Raw genomic sequence first — 19,524 nt, 5'->3', positions numbered from 1 at the left:
TTAGAAAGGCTGCCTTTTTTAGAAAATCTTTTAAGTACCCATTATCTATAACTTTCTGTTGACCTCTGACTGCATAGTTAGAGGTCTAAGTATTTAGGGCTATCTGTAACTTCTAATCTTGCTACTATAAAAGTTCCTATGCAGTGTCTTAAGTTTCAGAACCTGAGGGCCCTTTCCTTTTAATTTCTTTTACTCACATAAGTTTTGTGACTTGATTTCCAGGTCAGTCACAGATAGAGATCTCTCGGAAGTGTATTTGAAGTGGCAGAAACACTCCCAGCTTCTGAAGGACAGTGACTTTAGTTTTCAGGAGCCTCTCATGGCTCTGCGCACAGTCATTCTGGAGATCCTGGCGCAAAAGGAAATGGAGAAATCCCAAGGAGGGTGCTCTAAGGACATTCTCACCAAACACCTTGTAGAATTCTCTGTTCTGGCCCGAACCTTCAAGAACACCCAGGTAAAAAAAAAAAAAAAAAAAAAAAAACCTTGTAAAATTTTGTCATCTCACTTCTTGGGCTTCTGTATTACTCAGATACCAGAAGGTATAATAATCTAAAGAAGAAATGTCATTGAAAACTAGAAATCACTACTGTGTATAAAATTTAAGATTTCATGTTGAGCCAGGCTTGTACATAGACCTGTTATAATCCTGTTATTGTAGAGGATGAGGTAAGACGATCACAAGTTCAGAACCTACCTGGGCAAGGGAATGAGTTCAAGGTCAACTTGAATAACCAAGTGGAACCTGTCTTAAATGCATATTGAAAAAAATGGCTAGAACTGTATAGTTGTATGGTATCATGCTTGTTCGACTAGTCTGTGGAATAAAACTCCGGTATTAAGGGGAAAAACAAAACAAAACTTCTATATTGGAATTAGACAAAAACCTGAACTCTGCCCCAATTTCTGGTTATAAAATGAAGATACCCAACTTCCTATAAGGTAAAGATAACAAAACAATGGTTTCACATACTTATATATGCATGAGCTGTGCGTCAGGGAGATGCTCTGGTCTGCAGGTTTGTAAGTAAGCAGGGAGCTCATAAAGATAGTCCCTGACAAATAGTGAAGTTCTTGGTGAATGGTAATTGCTTCTTTGGTTTTTAATCTTAGTGGTAAAAGTATTTATTTCCATATGCTATTTTCATTGCAGCTCCCTGAAAGAGCAATATTTAAGATTAAGCAATATAATTCAGCTATTTGTGGAGTCTCTGAGTGGCATTTGGAAGAAGCACAAGTGTTCTGGGCAAAAAAGGAGCAGAGTCTTGCCCTGAATATTCTCAAACAAATGATCAAGAAGTTGGACTCCAGCTTTAAAAAGGTATGTGCTTGGTTTAGTTGGCTGGTTTAGTGTTTTCATGTTATTGAAAAGCATTTCTGTGCTTCAGAATCTGATTAAGGTTTTGAAATTACTAACCCATGAACAAGATATTATGAAAAAGAATTTTGAAAATTAATGTCAGATATGAAACTAGGAAACTTTTTCCTATTTAAAACAAATCTATCCATCTGTGTTGTAGTATATTCATTTAATTGATTCCAGTGCAAAGTCTTTCAGTTTTCTATAGAAGTCAAGAATGACATAGAGGAAATAAATGGAAATATATATTATAACTTTGAAGTAGCAAGAACAAAAATGGGATTAGAAATGTCTGAGAGAAGAAAAGTAGAAAACAATTTAGAACAATTTGTCATTCTAAGTGCTCTGAAAATATCACATTCAGTGGACAGTTCAGGATTTTGTAGGGCCATGAATTATTTATTATAACAAAGCACTGGGTGCCAGTACAACTTGCTAAAATATTCCATAATGGTACAGGCCCTAAAGTATGGGCTGTTTGTATACCTCAGTTTTTGCATTGACAAGTAAGTAATAATGATATACCTAGTTAGTTCATAGGATTCCTGTGAAAATCATAAGTTAAGCTGGACAGTGGTGGCACACACCTTAAATCCCAGAACTCAGAAGGCAGAGGCAGGCAAATCTCTGTGAGTTCGAAACCAGCCTGGTCTACAAGAACTAGTTCCAGGACAGGCTCCAAGGCTACAGAGAAACCCTGTCACAAAAAAAAAAAAAAAAAAAAAAAAAAAGAAAGGAGGAAGGAAGGAAAACAAAGAAAGAAAATCATAAATTAATATACACAAATCTGTTGGAAGGTTTCTGGCATTTTTAAGTTCTCAGTAAATGTGAGTTGTTCTGTTGATGAAGATGATATATCAGGGTGGTTATTTCATGAACTTGCATACTTGATTTTAATAGTTATATGGTAAAAACTATTCTGAGTGCTTTTTCTACCTACATGGAGGGCATTTTTGTAATCTTGAAAAGTAATGACATTTTAAGATTTTTATGTCTTAATACAGAATGATGCAGGTCTAAAAGTCATATATGCTGAGTGTTTGAGGGTTTGTGGCAACTGGCTGGCGGAAACCTGCTTGGAAAATCCTGCAGTCATCATGCAGACCTATCTAGAAAAGGTAGGTTATTGGTGCAACTCTGAAGATTCAGGTTTAGCATAAATACACTTGATCCTAAGCAAATGCAAGTGTAGTTTCATTCTTCAGTTCCTGCTGGGGATCTGTAATCCTTAGAGCAGAATGAAACAGAATGCTACAAAAGAGGGAACAACTTTGAATACATGTGTGTCTTTCATCTACTCTTTAGAACCACCCCTAACTACTCTTTGAAGAATTTATTTTATTTTGCAAAAATATTCTATTAGAGAACATACAAGCTGTCATTGTTATTTGTATGTGGTTCAGCTACCCAAAGTAAGGGTTAGATTTTTTTTTAATTAATTAAAATTTTTTTATTTCACATTCCAACCCCAGTTTCCTCTCTCTACCCCTCTCCCACCTCCCACCCCCCCACCATCCCCTCTTCAGAGGGGATAAAGCCTCCCATGGGGAGTCACCAAAGTCTGGGATACCACGTTGAGATAAGACCAAGCCCCTTTCCCTGAATCAGACTGAGCACGGTATTTGGGGAATAGTTATTTCACTCAGTAAGTTCAGTATAAAAAGTGAAGTGTAATTGTCGTTGATACTAGAGAGCTCTTCATCTCACACAGTTGATTGCATCTCTTGGCTGAGAAGGGTTCCAGGTCATCAAGTTTGGCGTTTACATGTACATAAGTGATTTACCTTGATTTGAGTAATTCTTTAGCTTTGTTTAACACTTGTAAAAATGAACTAAGCAGATTGTATGTTGTTGAAGGCAGTGAAAGTTGCTGGAAGCTATGATGGCGAAAGCAGTGAGCTCAGGAATGGGCAGATGAAGGCATTTCTCTCGTTAGCACGTTTCTCCGATACTCAGTACCAGAGAATTGAAAACTACATGAAATCATCAGAATTTGAGAACAAGCAAGCTCTCTTAAGAAGAGCCAAAGAAGAAGTGGGCCTTCTGAGGGAACATAAAATTCAGACTAACAGGTAATATGTCTACAAGTGGTGCATTGTGTTCAGCTAAAGGAGAATTTTCATGAGAAATGTGACTTGAACTTGTCATCTAAATTACAGTTTTGAACACATAAATTGGTTGTTTTTACAGGCTTTATCAGTAGTTACAGCTTCAATCAGTCTTCAGTACACTGACAGATGTTATTCTCTGAAGAGCTGATACCTCGGTTTAGCTCTTGGCAGAGTTCGTGAATGTTAGTTGTTTGGTTTTCCTAGATACTGAAATTAAGTACAGAAGCCTTGCCTGCTTTGGTATTGTCAAGTTCCTTTAAGTCTGCATTGGGTTTTTGTATGTTTGGAATAAGCAGAGAATTAACTATAGAATCCACTCTGTTCTTGGGTGTATGGAAGACTTTTATAGGTTGCAGTTGTGACAACATTTAGTTCCTTTCACTCTCCTTAGAATTTTTTCCTTGGGAATAAACACCTTGTTTTTCATTTATGCTTTTATAGTTATGATTTTATAGTTATGTAAAGTTTTGTGACTTCTATGTGTGACTTTATTAAATGCAAGATACACAGTAAAGGTTCAGAGAGAACTGGAGCTAGATGAGTGTGCTCTCCGTGCGCTGAGAGAAGACCGGAAGCGCTTCCTGTGTAAGGCAGTTGAGAACTACATCAGCTGCTTGCTGTGTGGAGAAGAGCATGATGTGTGGGTATTCCGGCTTTGCTCCCTCTGGCTTGAAAATTCCGGAGTTGCTGAAGTCAATGGCATGATGAAGGCAAGTCTTACTCAACCCGGCATTTGAGCATCTGCTTTAAAAACTGAGGCATAAACCCCTTCAGTGTCTGGTTTTGTACATCCCTGTGTTCCCCAGCAGTGGGTTTGGTGCTCCGAGAATAAGTATAAGCTCTAAATGATGCAGGTTTGTATAGGGGTGAGAGATTTATCCTTGCAGATACCATATGGGAGTGCCTCGAAGGGAATGCTAGACTGGGGAATAGAAAAACCACTTAAGATAAATGTGATCCTAAACAAGAATTTTCCTTTTTCCTTTTTTTTTTTTTTAATACTTTTGAGGGATTTTTTTCCCAGTAGAGTGCTTTTACAAATAAAGAAATTTTATAACATATGCAGGAATACTTTCTAAGTTTTTATTGAAAAAAAAAAATCTTAAGATACGGTTATAAAATATTGTCATTCAGTTTGAAGGCAGAATGTTTCTCTGGAATGAAAAGAATGATAAAACTCAGGGTTAAGTAGAGCCAGTCTGTGTAGTAAGGAGCTGTGGGCAGGCTGCATTCTGCCACCCAGCTCCCAGCTGCCTGGCTCCTGCACGACTTGCTTTACACCCGAAATAACAACACACAAACTGCATTCATTTAAACACTGACTGGCCCATTAGTTCCAGCCTCTTACTCACATCTTGACTAACCCATATCTAATAATCTGTGTAACACCATGAGTGGTATCTTACCGGGAAAGATTCAGCATGTCTGACATGGTGGCTGGCTCCATTGCGACTGTCCCAGAGAGGAGAGGCACGGTAGTCTGGCTCAGAGAGCAGAGGCATGGCAATTTATTAACTTCCCTTCCCAGCATTCTGTTCTGTCTACTCCACCCAACTAAGGGCTGGCCAATCAAATGGGCCAAGGCAGTTTCTTTATTAGCGAATGAAATCAACACAAACAGAAGACTTTTCCACATCAAGTCTGTACTATTGTGTGTATTTAACTTCATTATTTCTGGCTTATAGGGAAAAGAACTTGCATTTTGGTTACACACTGACTTCTTGGGAATGGAGAGCATACTAGGACTCAGGTCCACATTTGTGCTCCTCAGAGTCACTAGAATGTATGCAGTGGTTAGCATTCCAGCTCTGGATGCAACTTAATTTAGTTCTGGATGCAACTTAATTTAGGGCTAAGTATTTTTATTATTACTGAATCAAGGCTTCCTAGGCTTTGTTAGAAAGACTTTGAGACAGGCCAAGAGACAAGGGAAATTGTGTGGTTAGTGAAGTTTTGACAGCCAGTAGGTGGTGCTAGTAGAGGAACACTACTAGCATCATTTTGGCTTAGATGTGAGGTTATAATACACATGTCTTAATCTTGCATTTTTTTTAATGACAGAGAGATGGAATGAAGATTTCATCATATAAATTTTTGCCTCTTATGTATCAATTGGCTGCTAGAATGGGAACCAAAATGATGGGAGGCCTAGGATTTCATGAAGTCCTCAATAATGTAAGTAGACTTGAAGTCAAAATGTAATAATTACCTTTCGTTTATATTACCGAATAAAATATAAAGGAAAGTGAGAAATCAGAATATGAAATTGTTTTCTTTTATTACAGATAAATTTGTCTCTTATTTCTGATGTTCCTCCATAGTTCTCTTTCACACAGACATATATATATACTACTTACTGCACAGTAATGACATAATTTGAATTTATATGTAAAGCAAAATTTAAAATGTATATTTAATTTTTTTCTATTGGGTAAACTAATAGTTATTAATTTTCTGGTAGCTGATCTCTAGGATTTCAATGGATCACCCTCATCATACTCTGTTCATTATATTGGCTTTAGCAAATGCAAACAAAGATGAACTTTTGAGCAAACCAGAGGCAGCAAGAAGGAGTAGAATAACCAAAAATGCACCAAAAGAAAGCTCTCAGCTTGATGAGGTATTCGGATTAAATACAAGTGCCCTTTGTGTTGTCTTGGTCGTTTTTTTCTCAGATTTTAGGAATGTGTGTTGCTGGTAGTAGAGTCTAAATACTTTATGATGATGCCACCCAAAATTTGTTAACAATCCCTGAACATTTTCCAGAGCATAAATACTGGTTTAGTTTTGTTTTCTTGTAGCAATGGACAAAGAAAATCCAGATTTTAAAATAGATTTATTTTTAATATGTGTGTTTGTATGTATATATCTTGTGCCCATAGAGGCCAAAAGAGGTTTTTTAATTCCCTAGACCTAGAATTGCCATGTGCATGCTGGGAACTGAACTTGGGTCCTCTGAAAGAGCAGCAGGCGCTCTTAACCATCAGACCATTTCTCTAGCCTCAGAAAAACAATTTTTTTTTTAAAAGAACACAGGTCTTAACTTTGAATTTTATGTATGTCATAAAAGTGTATGTCATTCACTGTATGGGTGTTTTGTTTATATCTGAGGAATTATAGTCCTTCTGTTGTCTAGATATAAATTCTCTTTGTGTAGCTCCAAGAAGCTTAGTTCAGTGGTTCTCGTTCTGTCTTTCTTTGCTCCTTGTTGATGATAGGATCGAACAGAGGCTGCAACCAGGATAATCCACACCATCAGAAGTGAGAGGTGTAAGATGGTGAAGGACATGGAGGCACTCTGCGATGCCTACATTATTCTGGCAAACTTGGATGCCTCTCAGTGGAGGAACCAGAGAAGTACGTTTGGCAGTGTTGTTGCTGCTGCTGTTAGAGCTTGACCTTCAGTGATGCTCCTCAGTTCACTGTTGTCACTGAACTCTTTATTTTTAAATGTAGAAGGCATCAATATTCCAGCAAACCAGCCAATCACTAGACTGAAGAATTTAGAAGATGTTGTTGTTCCCACTATGGAAATTAAGGTAATTTACCATTAACTTTTGATTTTTAATAAGACTAAATTACACATTAGTAGATTAAGTTATCTGTAGACCTTTTTATGTAGTCCAAATGCCTAATCATTGCAATTTCATGTGTTTCCACCTAGATATTGTCTGTGTCAGATTTCCTTTCCCTAAGCCTTAAAATAGTCACAAGCTTCTGAGAATTCCCATTGTTTTACTGTTACTTTAGCACTAAGGACTAAACCTTTTTATACTAAGCCCTTTTGTACTTTTAATTTTGAGACAGGGTCTCACTGAGTTAACCTTGAATCTGCTCTGTAATTTAGGCAAGCCTGAAACTTGACAGCCCTCCTTGTCTCGGTTTCCTTAGTACCTGGGACTGTGGGCCCATGGCCCGTTCAGTTTGTTTCACTTTATTTTGCTAGTCTTTTTAAGTGTGTACATACTTGCATGGGGGGAGGGGGGCATGGTGCCCATGGTAAGGAAGCACTTTACCAGTTATTTTGTTTTTTAATAATTCTTTATACAGTGGAAGTATTGATTGTGATGTATTGTGTTATTTAATAGAACAACAGTATTACAGTATGGCAATACTTTTAAGTTGCTGTGTGTACATACGAAATTTAGCTATTCACAGTAGTCTTTTATTACTAGAAATACCATGTAGACAGGATGCATGTAACAGTTAAGGTTACCATTTTACAAACTGATGTTTCAGTACATGGTATATCTTTCATTCCAGTTTATATATTAAAATTGATATCTTTGTTACTGAATTTGACCTGTTACTGAATCATATTTGTTAACAGATTGAGGCTCTGTTGTTTAACTGAGTATTTTCACTTTTCAAAATTAACCTGATGTTTTTGTGAATTAATTTCTTAGATGATTTAATAGATGTAAATAACAACTGAGTTCTAATTTTTCAGCAACACTATTCTAATTGACTCAAATGCTGAAGTTTTATTAAAAGATGTTTAAGAATGTAAACTATGTGATTTTAAAAATCTGGGTTGGCAAGATGGCTCACCATGTAAAGACACTTGTTGCCAAAGCCTGTAAACAAAGCTCAACCCTGGGACCAACATGATGGCACACACAAATGTAGACTCACACACGAAGTAAATAGGCAAATGAAATAAAAACCTACCAATGTCATTTATTCTAACTTTAAACAAAGTAAGTTAAAGATCCAATTATTAATCAGCAGTATATTCTTATCTGTTTTTTCGCTTACTATTTATGATTTGTTTTTCTTCAGTGTTCATTATTTATCTCTCCTATAATAATTATGTGTCATCATTTATTAGGTTGATCCCACAGGAGAGTATGAAAATCTGGTGACTATAAAGTCATTTAAAACAGAATTTCGTTTAGCAGGAGGTTTAAATTTACCAAAAATAATAGATTGTGTGGGTTCTGACGGCAAGGAAAGGAGACAGCTCGTCAAGGTGAGACTTCCTGTTTCTGGTATAGTCCTTTGAGGGTTAATGACATCAAAGTCAAAAACAATTTGATTAGATGTTGTCTTCTTCCCTCATTTGCTGGCTGTGTGACTCTACCTTTATCCTGAATAATGACAGGTAGGAAATATCTGTGAAGTAAACAAACAGTTTGCTAGAATCAAACTGCTTTTTTATTGTGTCTCTTTCTTGAAAGTCTCTTTCCTACTATTGTGGATTAAAACCAGGGCCTTGCACATACTCAACAATTCTCTGCTTGTGAATTACATCCCAGCTCTCTTTTAGGTGTTATTTGAAATAAATCTTGTTAAGATGACTGGGCTTGACTTTGGGACCCTCTCAACTCAACTTTTAGAGAACCTTAAATTGTAGGTCAGCAGTACCGGGTTTAGCATACTATCATTGTATGACTGATTCAAGAGAAAGAATGTTATCAAAGTATACACACACGATAAGCTTGTTTGTGAAAAAAAAATTTTTGGTGGTAATTAGAACAGATTTAAGGCCCTTGCTTAATATACTGGGCCTGCTACTGTACTGGAATGTAACAGCATTCCTTGCTTTGTTCTGCTTGCATAGGTGCTTTTAAGGTCCTGCTAAAGATAGAAAAGAGATGAAATATTACTTTATATGGGTGTTTTGTATTGTTCCTTCAGGTGAGGGAGTTCAGTTAATAGTGAAGTAAGAGAAACTTAGTCTTTTGTATTAGTCTGCTTCCCAGGTTCATGTTTTTTTTCTAAATGAAAGAATCACAGTAGCTATTAATTATTCAAGAGACTCTGAAGCGGAGCATAGCTCAGATTGATTTCTGAGTGCCTTGTACTGCTGTGCTTAGAAGGCTGTGTGTTTATAGTACCTGTTTATGTCTGGTTGTTCTGCAGGGCCGTGATGACCTCAGGCAAGATGCTGTCATGCAGCAGGTTTTCCAGATGTGCAATACACTACTGCAGAGAAACACTGAGACTAGAAAGAGGAAACTGACTATCTGCACATACAAGGTAACTTACTGGCTTCTATTCTGGTGCTTTACCAAGAAAAGTGTACTATTTGTACCAAGGATGAGCAAATGTTTTCTGTAAATTAACAAATAGTGAATATTTTAGACTTTGAGAGCCACTTAAGTCCCTTGCATTTTAAATCTGTAAAGCCATTTTTTGCTTGTATGCTGTACAGAAATAGATTGTTGTTTTTTTCTTTAGAGGCCATTGAATGCCACTCTCTGGTTGGACAATACAATTTTCATTTTCATTTTCTTATCATTTAAGGTTATTTGCCATTAGATATTTTCTGTTGTCAACTGAAATATTCTGTCTGCCCTATAAGAATTATGCTGTTGTTTGTATGTACATGATTTATTTTATAGGTCATGCTTTATTTTTCATACTCAGGTCAGTCTATTTGGAAAGATTTCCAAAATTTGGATTAATAGGTGGTTGGACACAAGCAACTATAATTTGGTAGATTTTGCTAGAGGACAGTCAGTGGAGTTAGACCCATTTCCATTTCCTTCACAGTAGAAATCTTCAAATCATGTTATTCTATTAGCCGATCTTTGGCTCCTTAATTAACTTTTAATTAGTTAATATAAGAACCAACTATTTTAATTAATTAATAAACATAAGAGATAAAATTCCGGAGGTGTCTTTTTCTCTGGCTTTGTTCCCAGGTCTCATCCCCCTCTCCGTCCTCTGTCTCTGCTGTAACAGGACTTTCTGCTGCTGCCTTTTCCTTTTCCCAGGAAGAGATGAACAAACTAAATGGCATTTAATTCACCTTGTAGTCAAGAACCAGTTCTTTCCAGACAATCTAACTATCTGTCTCTTTTACTTTCAGAAGGGTGGATTCTATAACTATTTTCTTTAGAAATTTAAGTATTTTATCAGGAGTTAACCTAGACATTAATACTTGTTTGAAAATACAGTGGAAAAATGTTCCCTTCACAAGTTAAAGAGTAACATTGAGCTCACTTCAACAGCACATATACTAAAATTGGAACAATTCAGATAAAATTAGCATGGTTTCTGCACAAGAAGGAAAAAAAAGAGTAACTGCCCAGGAGTGGTGTTAACAAAATAAATATAGGAATGGATAAAAAAAAATTAGGAAAGCATAAAATGTGAAGGAAAACTGAGATATATCTTAAGTGGAATGGCATTGAAAAATACCAGCTTATTTCAAAATAATTTTTCATAGTAAAATTTTAATTGAGACATTTTGTAAGTAGTGTTGAATGCTTGCCTAGCACATATATGGCTCAGGGTTTTATCTCCAGCACTGGGGTGGGGTGTAGATGGGGGTGGAGGAAATCAGTAAAACTGAATAGCCTTAAGACATTTTCAGATATACATTTCTAAAAGCCCAGTGTATATGCTACCAACTCAGTTACATTCCCAGTCTAACAGATGTTTTAAAGACTAATTCTCAAGCAGTGCTTAAAACAAAAGTTCAGGTTCTGTGAAAGCTTTTTATTTTTAGATTTATTTTATGTATATGAGTGTTTTCCTTGCATATGTGTCTGTGCACCACATTGTGTGTGGTGTCCTCAGAGGTCAGATGAGCTGCCGTATAGGCACTGGGAACTGAACCCAGGTCCTCTGCAAGAACAAGTGCTCTTAATTTCTCTCTCCACCCCACCCCGTCATTGTATGTGTTTGAGGCTAGGCCTCCTGTAACTCAGACTCAGAGTGGGCAGTTGACAGCTTTGTGTTTGGGGCTGATGTCCTAGTGTTACTGAGCAACAGGGCACCTTGGGCTTTTGAAACCATTCAAGTTGATAGAAAAATTTACGTATGGATTATGTACCTATGCTCTTTGGAAATCTAACCTGCTTTTAATGACTCCCTGTTTGTCCTTCATTTGATCTCTAAAGATAGACTGTCACCTAGCATGTAACCATTCGGAAGGACTACTTCCTGTAAGGTTATTTGCATGCGGACTAAGGCATCTCAAACACAATACATGTAAAGTAGAACTCTTAGTTAACCATCTCCACTTTCAAAATAACCCTTTCTTCGTGCCTCAGCTAAAGGTACTGCTTTCAGGCAGAGTAAAGCTCAGACACTATATTTTATTTTACGGAAATTTAATATATGGGGTTGGGGAGATGTCTCAGTGGGTAAAGTGCTTCCTTTGCAAGCATGAGGACATGAGCTGGAACTAAAGGGTTCCTTGGGACACAAAACAAAGTATTTCTACATATCTGAATATAGTGAAAAAAAACATACTTAGAATTAAAGATACCATAAAATAGGGGATTCATAAAGTTAATTTTAATATTATAACAAGGAATTTACATGTAGAATATATCAATACCTCTTACAGGGAATTTAAAGGTCGTTAGAAAAAGATAGAAAAGAACAGAATTCATAAGTAAAAGGTTGAGTGGCCTATATATTTATCATATGATATTCGGTTAGTCATCTGAAAAATGCAGACTAAAACCGCAGTGTGCTACAGCTAGCATGAAAGTGGCAAAATGTAAAAGTCAGACAATTGTCTTGGAAAAATTCAGTAACAACTTTCTTGGTAAGTCTATAAATTGCAACAGTTACCTTGGATAGTTAGTTCATTAAGTTAAAGATAGTACATTCCCTGTGACCCTGTTATATTTTTTTTTAACCCGTGGTCTATCACTGCAGCAGAATTTCAGGGAAAATTGTGGGGGGTCTCCACAAATGCTATGGCCAACAGAGGCAGGAAGTCGGCTTCAGCACAACTCAGTAGCCGGTATTGGTCAAACTTCCAGAGTCTGACACTCAGTAGTTTACTTTAGGCATATTTAAGTACAGCACAATTTAGTAAGAAATTTCCCAGTGATAATTAACTCAGTCCCATATGCACAATAAAGGTTAAGTAAGACATGACTACATCAAAACTCCTGTCAAGTACAAGTGACATTAAAAAAAAAATAGGTTCCATATCTTAACTGAGAGAGCAGACTCAAGGTAGTCAGTGCCATGATGGGGTCTGGGGGAGGATAGTGCTGTAAATTACCCAAGATAAGCTCAAAGTAAGGGTTTGGAGGAGCTGCTATGTCCTGGCCATGCAGATAGCACAGAGTTCACCAGGCTACTATCTGTCTCTGCTCCCAGTCTTCTGAGCAGAAAACAGGTTATACAGCTCCCTTTGAAGAGACGGAGGTTTTTCTAGATCTTATCTGTGAGCACAAGGACCTACATGTCTCCTTCAGGAAATAAGAAAACAATACTAACCAATATAAATGTTGAAATGCAAGCTGGATAAATTGGACAATTGTGTGTGTGTTACCATAAAGTTATGAAATTAATGATAGTTAAGTATATTAACAAAGCCAAACTTGAGAATATCAAGTGAGAGAAACCAAATTGTAGAAGCTGACACACATCTTTTTTTTGTAAAGTTTGCGGCTCTCTTGTCTTCTGGCCTCCACTCATGCCCCCAGTAATAATTAATTGATTTGTGAAATAATGTTGGCAGGTGTTTGTATATAAATGGCTTTGAAAATAAAACACCAAAAATGCATGAATGTGGAAAAGCAATAGCAAGCTCTGCGGTGGTGGGAGGAGGCGTGAACACAGCAAGAGGCACAAAGCAAGCTTCACTTCTTTCCCTGCAAATTTGACAAACTCTTAGATTTGGTAAAGCGGTTTAATGTGTAAAATAGTACTTGTTTCTTATTATTTTTACATTTGTATGTTTATAAAATACCATGATTTTAAAAACAACTATCTCAGTAAAAGTTCCCATTTTTGTTTAGAAGTGTATTTTTCTCTTCTTGAGATTAATAAGACTATAAACAAAAATACACTATAGTTAAATAATGAAAGTGTGTTAAATTGAGACCACAGTCACAAGTAATTATTTTCCTAGGTGAAGTGTCCTAAGTGTCCTGGTAACAAAAGTGTAAGGGAAGTAGTGGGTGCAGTGCTGCAAACCTATAATCCCAGCTCCTCCAGAGGCTGAGGCAGGAGCATTGCAAGTTCAAGGGTCCTGGGCTATACAACCACCCTGTTTCAGAAACAAAGCATAATTGAAGCATTCTCTACTAAATGAACAAATTAATTATGGACCAATCACAGATAATGTTGAGTGTTACTAATACGAATGATATCTCAGAGAATTGTGGGTACTAAGGGATGGGGAGCTTCTCTTAAGTCTAAGCAGAAACTAGAATGGTCTTCATTTCTGAGCCTCGTTGTTTCTTGCTTTGTTCCCAGGATGTTAGTAAATCCTGGGAGATGCTTTGCACTACTGATGATGAATGGTCATCCACAGGTCTTTAATGTCGTCTGTAATCAAATGTATTTGATTTCACCTCAGGTGGTTCCCCTCTCTCAGCGAAGCGGTGTTCTTGAGTGGTGCACAGGAACCATCCCTATTGGTGAATATCTTGTCAACAACGATGAAGGTGCTCATAAAAGATACAGGCCAAATGATTTCAGTTCCTACCAGTGCCAAAAGAAAATGATGGTGAGTTGAAAAGTTATTTAGTAGCTTATAAAAATGTATAAAGCTACCAAATATTGCAAAATACAAAATATATAACTTCATGAGATGATTGTTGAAGATAGTATTTAGTTTACGAGATGTAAACTTACCAAGATTAATGTGTAAGTGACAAAGGGAGGTCTTTAAACAATATAAAGTGCCAACTCTGTCATCTTAAAATTATAAACATTGTCCAGTTTATAGTAGCTTGCTTCCAGTTTGTGATAAGGTGATTCTTAATAAAAGAAACAATACCAGTTAAAATAGAGAAATAAATTAAGCCATTTTTACATGAAACAAGTTTCTGAAATAATTTCCATGCCATTGGCTGTCTGGTTTGGCATTTACTTGCTGTTTTAGCAGCACTTATTGAATGCCTCTTGTCAACTAGGTACTAAGCTGAGACTTCACAAATTTAATAGTCATTCTTATCCGTACTTTAAAGTGAGATGTTTAGGGACTGTAATTTGCCCATGATCTATCTGCCACATAGCAGAGCTTTAAGACTTTTCTGTCCAAGGTAAATCATTTGGTTTTCGTTTTTGTATTGTTTGTTTTCCAGAAAATTCATTTTGATTTCTGTCACATGATTTTTGTTGTTAGCTTGTTTTAAACTCGTGTGTGTGTGTGTGTGTGTGTGTGTGTGTGTGTGTACCTGTGTGGTTGTGTCCCTATATGTGTGTATGTGGCGCTCATGTCATGGTACAAATTTGAAGGTCACGGGACAACTCTGTAGTGTCAGTTCTCCTTGTGCCTGTCTGTGGGAACCAGAGATTAAATTCAGGTAGTCAGCATTTGATGGAAGTTTGTGCAGGCACTTGTGGTAATGGATAGGTTAGAGGAGGAGGTGCTTCTTGTGCCTGGTGGGGAGGAGTGGAGAGTTAGATTCTCGGAAAAGACCCTTGAGAAGAATAGGATATTGGGTTTCCTTTGGCAGTGGGGTGAGAGGGTTGGGAGCTGAGGTAGAGACCCTCTAGACCTGGCTTTCCTGTAGGTTTCAATGTAGACCAGGCTGGCCTCAAACCTGCAGAGATCTGCCTGTCTCTACCTTCTGATTGCTGGGAGTAAAAGCACATGCCACCGTGCCCAGCTACAGATTTACATTGTAGAAAGATAGTTCTGACACTAATGTGTGTTGTCATTTTAAGAAAACAGATTAGGGATATATTTTAACTAAGTAAGACTAATTAATGGTACATATGGATAACCATGGGTAGATAAGAGATATATTAAGGAGGCAAAACTGATAAAACTTGATTGATTAGAAGTGCTGTTCCACTGTTAAAGAAAGAAGTGGGGAAATACTGCTGCAAGCAGGGTCTTTCTGAGCAGGATTTTAGTCACTCAGAAATGAGGTCAGAAGTCGGCAAATGGTATCCACATGAAATTAAAAAGAATCTGTACAGCAAAGGAATGAGCTAATCAAATGAAAAGACAGCTTCCATTTGACAGGTTAATATCTAAAATAAACAAAGAACACAAGAAAAGAAACAAGAAAACAAATGACCAAATCAATAAATGGACTGATGAAATGAACAGTTTATGAAAGGTGAAATCTAAATTTAAATGAACATGGGAATAAGTGTTCTGCTTCACGAGCTATTGGAGAAAAGCAAATCACAACCACATGGAGATTCTCTCCTACTCAGGTCAGATTGACAGTCATTAAGGACAGGGAGCCTGGAGAAATGGCTCAGCAAATACAAAGGTTCCTGCTGCTAAGCCTGACCACCTGAGTTCAGACCCCAGAACCCACATGGTAGAAGGAGAGCACCAGCTCCCACAGGCTGTCCTCTGACTGACATGTGCATTGTAGTATATGCATCCACACCTCACCACCCACCACATAAGCACACAGTAAGTGAAAATGTGATAAAATGGAGCTGGAGAGATGGTTTCAAGGTTAAGAGCAGCTGCTACTATCTCAGAGGACCTGTGTTCAGTTATCAGCACGCACATGGTGGTTCACAGCCATCCTCCTTCCAGGATGTCCAACAGGCACCAGTATGGTGCACATACATGCATACAGGTAAAATGTCCAATACATATAAAGTTAAATGTATAAAAAAATTAAAAATAAATTTAAGTAATAAAACAACAAATGCTAGCACAGATGCCATTACATACTGCTGGTGATGGAAACTAGAGCAGCCAGATGGAATTTAATGTGGAGGTTTTTCAAAAACTTAAAAATATATCTACCCTGTGACCCAGCTATACTGTTCCTGTGTACCTGAAGGACTCCCAGGTGTTCACAGTATCTAAATTCTAGATCTAGTCTAGGTGTCCAGCAAGAGGAATGGATAAAGAAAATGGAAAAATTTAAGGCTTAAAGAAGAATGAAGTTTTGTTTGCAGGAAAATGGATACAACTGGAGATAATAATACTAAGTTAATTAAGCCAGGCTCAGACAGATGTATGATTTTTCAAATTTGAGGCTCCTAAATTTTTAAACAGTTATATATGTATATGTAAAATGAAGAAAATCAGAAGTGAAATTGTTTAGGGATACAAAGGATTCACAGCGGAAGGGTATTGGGTGGGGGAATATACTTAATACATAATATATACCTGGATGAAATGTTATTAAAAAATAAACAACAGCAACAAAAACAGTGTACAGAAGGGTGTGCTCTTCACAGTTTTCTGGATAGTGAGGTGAGCAGCTGTGTTTGGCTTTGGAAGGATTCAAGTGAGGATGTTGTGTGGGAAATGGAGTGGCACATCACTCAAGTTAACTAGAGGCGCCTGGACCAGGTTAGGATGTCATCGTCTAGTGGATGGGCACTGAGCCCACTGAAGTGGATAAACTGCCTCAGGAGCATATTCCAGAGAGAGGATTCAGGACAGAAGCCTGGTGTCTCCATCCTATCACAATGCATGTGGTGACACCACCTAAGATGATTGGGAGTGCCTCTAGCATCTCTCTGTCACTCCATCTATAGTATAAGACCCTTCAGGGCTGGAGAGATGGCTCAGAGGTTAAGAGCATTGCCTGCTCTTCCAAAGGTCCTGAGTTCAATTCCCAGCAACCACATGGTGGCTCACAACCATCTGTAATGGGGTATGGTGCCCTCTTCTGGCCTGCAGGCACACACACAGACAGAATATTGTATACATAATAAATAAATAAATAAATAAATAAATAAATAAATAAATAAATAAATATATATTTTTAAAAGACCCTTCAAATTAGAACTTAATTAAAAATCAGTCAAGGGATAGGATCCTAATGGGATCATCACTTGAATAAAAAGACTTTCCTGCCCAAATTGCTAACTCCTTATGGGTAGAATGTCTCGTTTTTCTTCTTATTGTCCCTATAATTGGTTAGCTATTTCACACTGTGGATATTAGTTGAGTGATGTGAGCATAATACTGAGAAAATGTTTTAAATGTTCTGTTTAAAGGATGTCCAGAAGAAGTCTTTTGAAGAGAAATACAATACCTTCATGACTATTTGCCAAAACTTTGAACCAGTTTTCCGTTACTTCTGCCTAGAAAAATTCTTGGACCCAGCTGTTTGGTTTGAGAAACGATTGGCATATACGCGTAGTGTGGCCACATCTTCTATTGGTAATCCTGTATATCTTACATATTGAGCACGTAACTACATTCTGACTTACCAGAGGATGATAGTGGTAATGGTAGTTGTTGCTCAAACTGTCCTCATGATTTGATCATTGTGTTTGTTCATGCTGATTTGTTGGATTGCAGCCATCTTTATAGACGAGAATTCCATTCTGAGGTGGGAAGCTAAAACCAGTTTTGTTTTGTTTTTTAATATAATGGATGTGGTTTATTTTCACTCCTTTTAATATAGGTTCTTTGAGATTTTCTTTGTGATATAAAACCTCTCATAGCACCCTTTGGCTTTCTGTTATTACTGTTCTTCTCCACGGAATCTCTGATAGATTTCCACTCAATGGTTCATTGTTTAGTAGAATCTCAGAACAGAAATGGTGATATGTATTTAAATACTTGCTATTCGACGTATGTTTTGACTTTTTAATTTTTTTATGAGAATGGAATAAAGTTGTTAGATAAATCAGTTAACAAAATCCTAAAGTATGAAAACCAATAACAATGTCGAAACTGGGCGGCCGGGAAGAACAAGCGGGCCCTCTCCCTCCAAAAATAACAATGGAGAAACTGTCTCGTGTTAATTTGCAACTGAAAACAGTTTCTTGTGCCACTTTTGTACTGTACTTAGAGTGACAGGACATGTACATTTAGTCAGGATCCCCAGTACTTGTGGAACCTCTTCTGCCTTGAAAATCACTGATTGGGTTAAAGTGGTGTGAGTTATGAACAAGAAATCAGGCTCAGTTAGCAGTAAGGCCAGCCAGGCACGGGACATCCTGTTTGCCACCCAGTGATTTTTCTGTAGTACTGCATGGTAGCTCAGCGGGCTAAAGGTATTTTAAGGTATGTCATTCTCTGTCTTAAAAATCGAAATGCAGTTATGCCTGGAAAAGCACCTGTGAAATTAAGTGTAGTGATCTGTTTCTGGTCAGCATAGTTTATCAAGCAGAGAGGAAAGTTTCACTGTTGAATGTTGAAGTTGCCAATCACTGTATCTCTCTTAAGAACACTTAATAAAAATTTGAGTATATTGCACTGGCTGAGGTAAATCAGGGTCTCCAGCTTTCCACTAATTTTTCCACACTAATTTCAGAAAAAAATTGGTGCTTTCTAATAAAGAGAAAACATTTTTAGCAGCATATCTATTTTTAAAATGTTATGTACACTAAAGTATCTGGCTAGATTTGACTTAAACTCTACATGCTACTTACAATGTATAATTTTCTTTAAATAGCTTTAAAGTCTGAACTACTTAAAAATTGTTTAGAATCAGCGGTATTATGGTTGAATATATGTTAGAGATTTCACATGGTTTTGTTTTTTCCCTAGTTGGTTACATCCTTGGACTTGGTGATAGGCATGTACAGAATATCTTGATAAATGAGCAGTCAGCAGAACTCGTACACATAGATTTAGGTGAGTAGTAAAAGATCTGTATCTTTCATTAATGTTCAGTCATCAAGGACTATTTGCCTATGAGAAAGTATATAACTTAAGTTTTTTTCTTCAGCGTAAGCACTTGTGGTGAGAGGAGCAGCCACCTTCACCTACGATAATAAGTAAAACTTACTGTAAGAGGTGGCAGCTCAAGAAAAGTAGGAAGAGTGATCGAGAAGGTGGAAATCTAAAAATGGGGACAGGGTAATAATTGAGAGCTGTCTTAAATATTGCTAGAGGGAACTTTGCCTGTAATTAAGTAGCTTGAGAGAGAGAGTGGTAGTAGATTAAAAAGATAGATAGGCTAAAGAGTTTTGACTTTTCATCTGCTAAATGGTGGGAAATGAAAAAAAATATTTAACCAAGAGCCAATCATGTTTGAATTTTAGGTAACTTTCTAAGCAATTTGGACCAGGAAGTTAAGAGAGAAAATAATAGTGTAGATATAAAATGATGAAAGTTTGGACAGAGTTGTAATGACCAGGAGATTAGAATTGAAGATGGTTGTGTTCTAGGTTTTACCACTAACGTTAGTTGTACAGACTGAGAGAGGGATTTCCAGACAGCTGAAGCATCTAACA

General features: G+C 37.1%; 1 protein-coding gene and 1 pseudogene across 4 annotated transcripts in view; both read left to right on the top strand.

Annotated features, from left to right (window-relative positions):
* The window catches only part of Atm (ATM serine/threonine kinase), a 105,459-nt gene that overhangs the window by 76,060 nt on the left and 9,875 nt on the right, over nt 1–19,524 (top strand). For all 4 annotated transcript variants that reach the window (XM_038321748.1, XM_038321747.1, XM_038321745.1 and 1 more), the window contains 14 exons: nt 223–457; nt 1,154–1,321; nt 2,365–2,478; nt 3,218–3,432; nt 3,974–4,181; nt 5,533–5,646; nt 5,933–6,091; nt 6,690–6,828; nt 6,928–7,010; nt 8,303–8,443; nt 9,337–9,453; nt 13,754–13,903; nt 17,332–17,497; nt 18,836–18,922. In XM_038321748.1, coding sequence (XP_038177676.1) covers nt 223–457; nt 1,154–1,321; nt 2,365–2,478; nt 3,218–3,432; nt 3,974–4,181; nt 5,533–5,646; nt 5,933–6,091; nt 6,690–6,828; nt 6,928–7,010; nt 8,303–8,443; nt 9,337–9,453; nt 13,754–13,903; nt 17,332–17,497; nt 18,836–18,922 — 2,096 coding nt within the window. The remainder of the gene's footprint in view (nt 1–222; nt 458–1,153; nt 1,322–2,364; nt 2,479–3,217; nt 3,433–3,973; nt 4,182–5,532; nt 5,647–5,932; nt 6,092–6,689; nt 6,829–6,927; nt 7,011–8,302; nt 8,444–9,336; nt 9,454–13,753; nt 13,904–17,331; nt 17,498–18,835; nt 18,923–19,524) is intronic.
* LOC119810899 lies at nt 10,415–10,515 on the top strand (annotated as a pseudogene).

Source organism: Arvicola amphibius, chromosome 3, assembly GCF_903992535.2.
Source record: "Arvicola amphibius chromosome 3, mArvAmp1.2, whole genome shotgun sequence".
NCBI classification, from domain to species: Eukaryota; Metazoa; Chordata; class Mammalia; order Rodentia; family Cricetidae; genus Arvicola; species Arvicola amphibius.
This window is presented reverse-complemented; position numbering and strand designations above follow the sequence as displayed.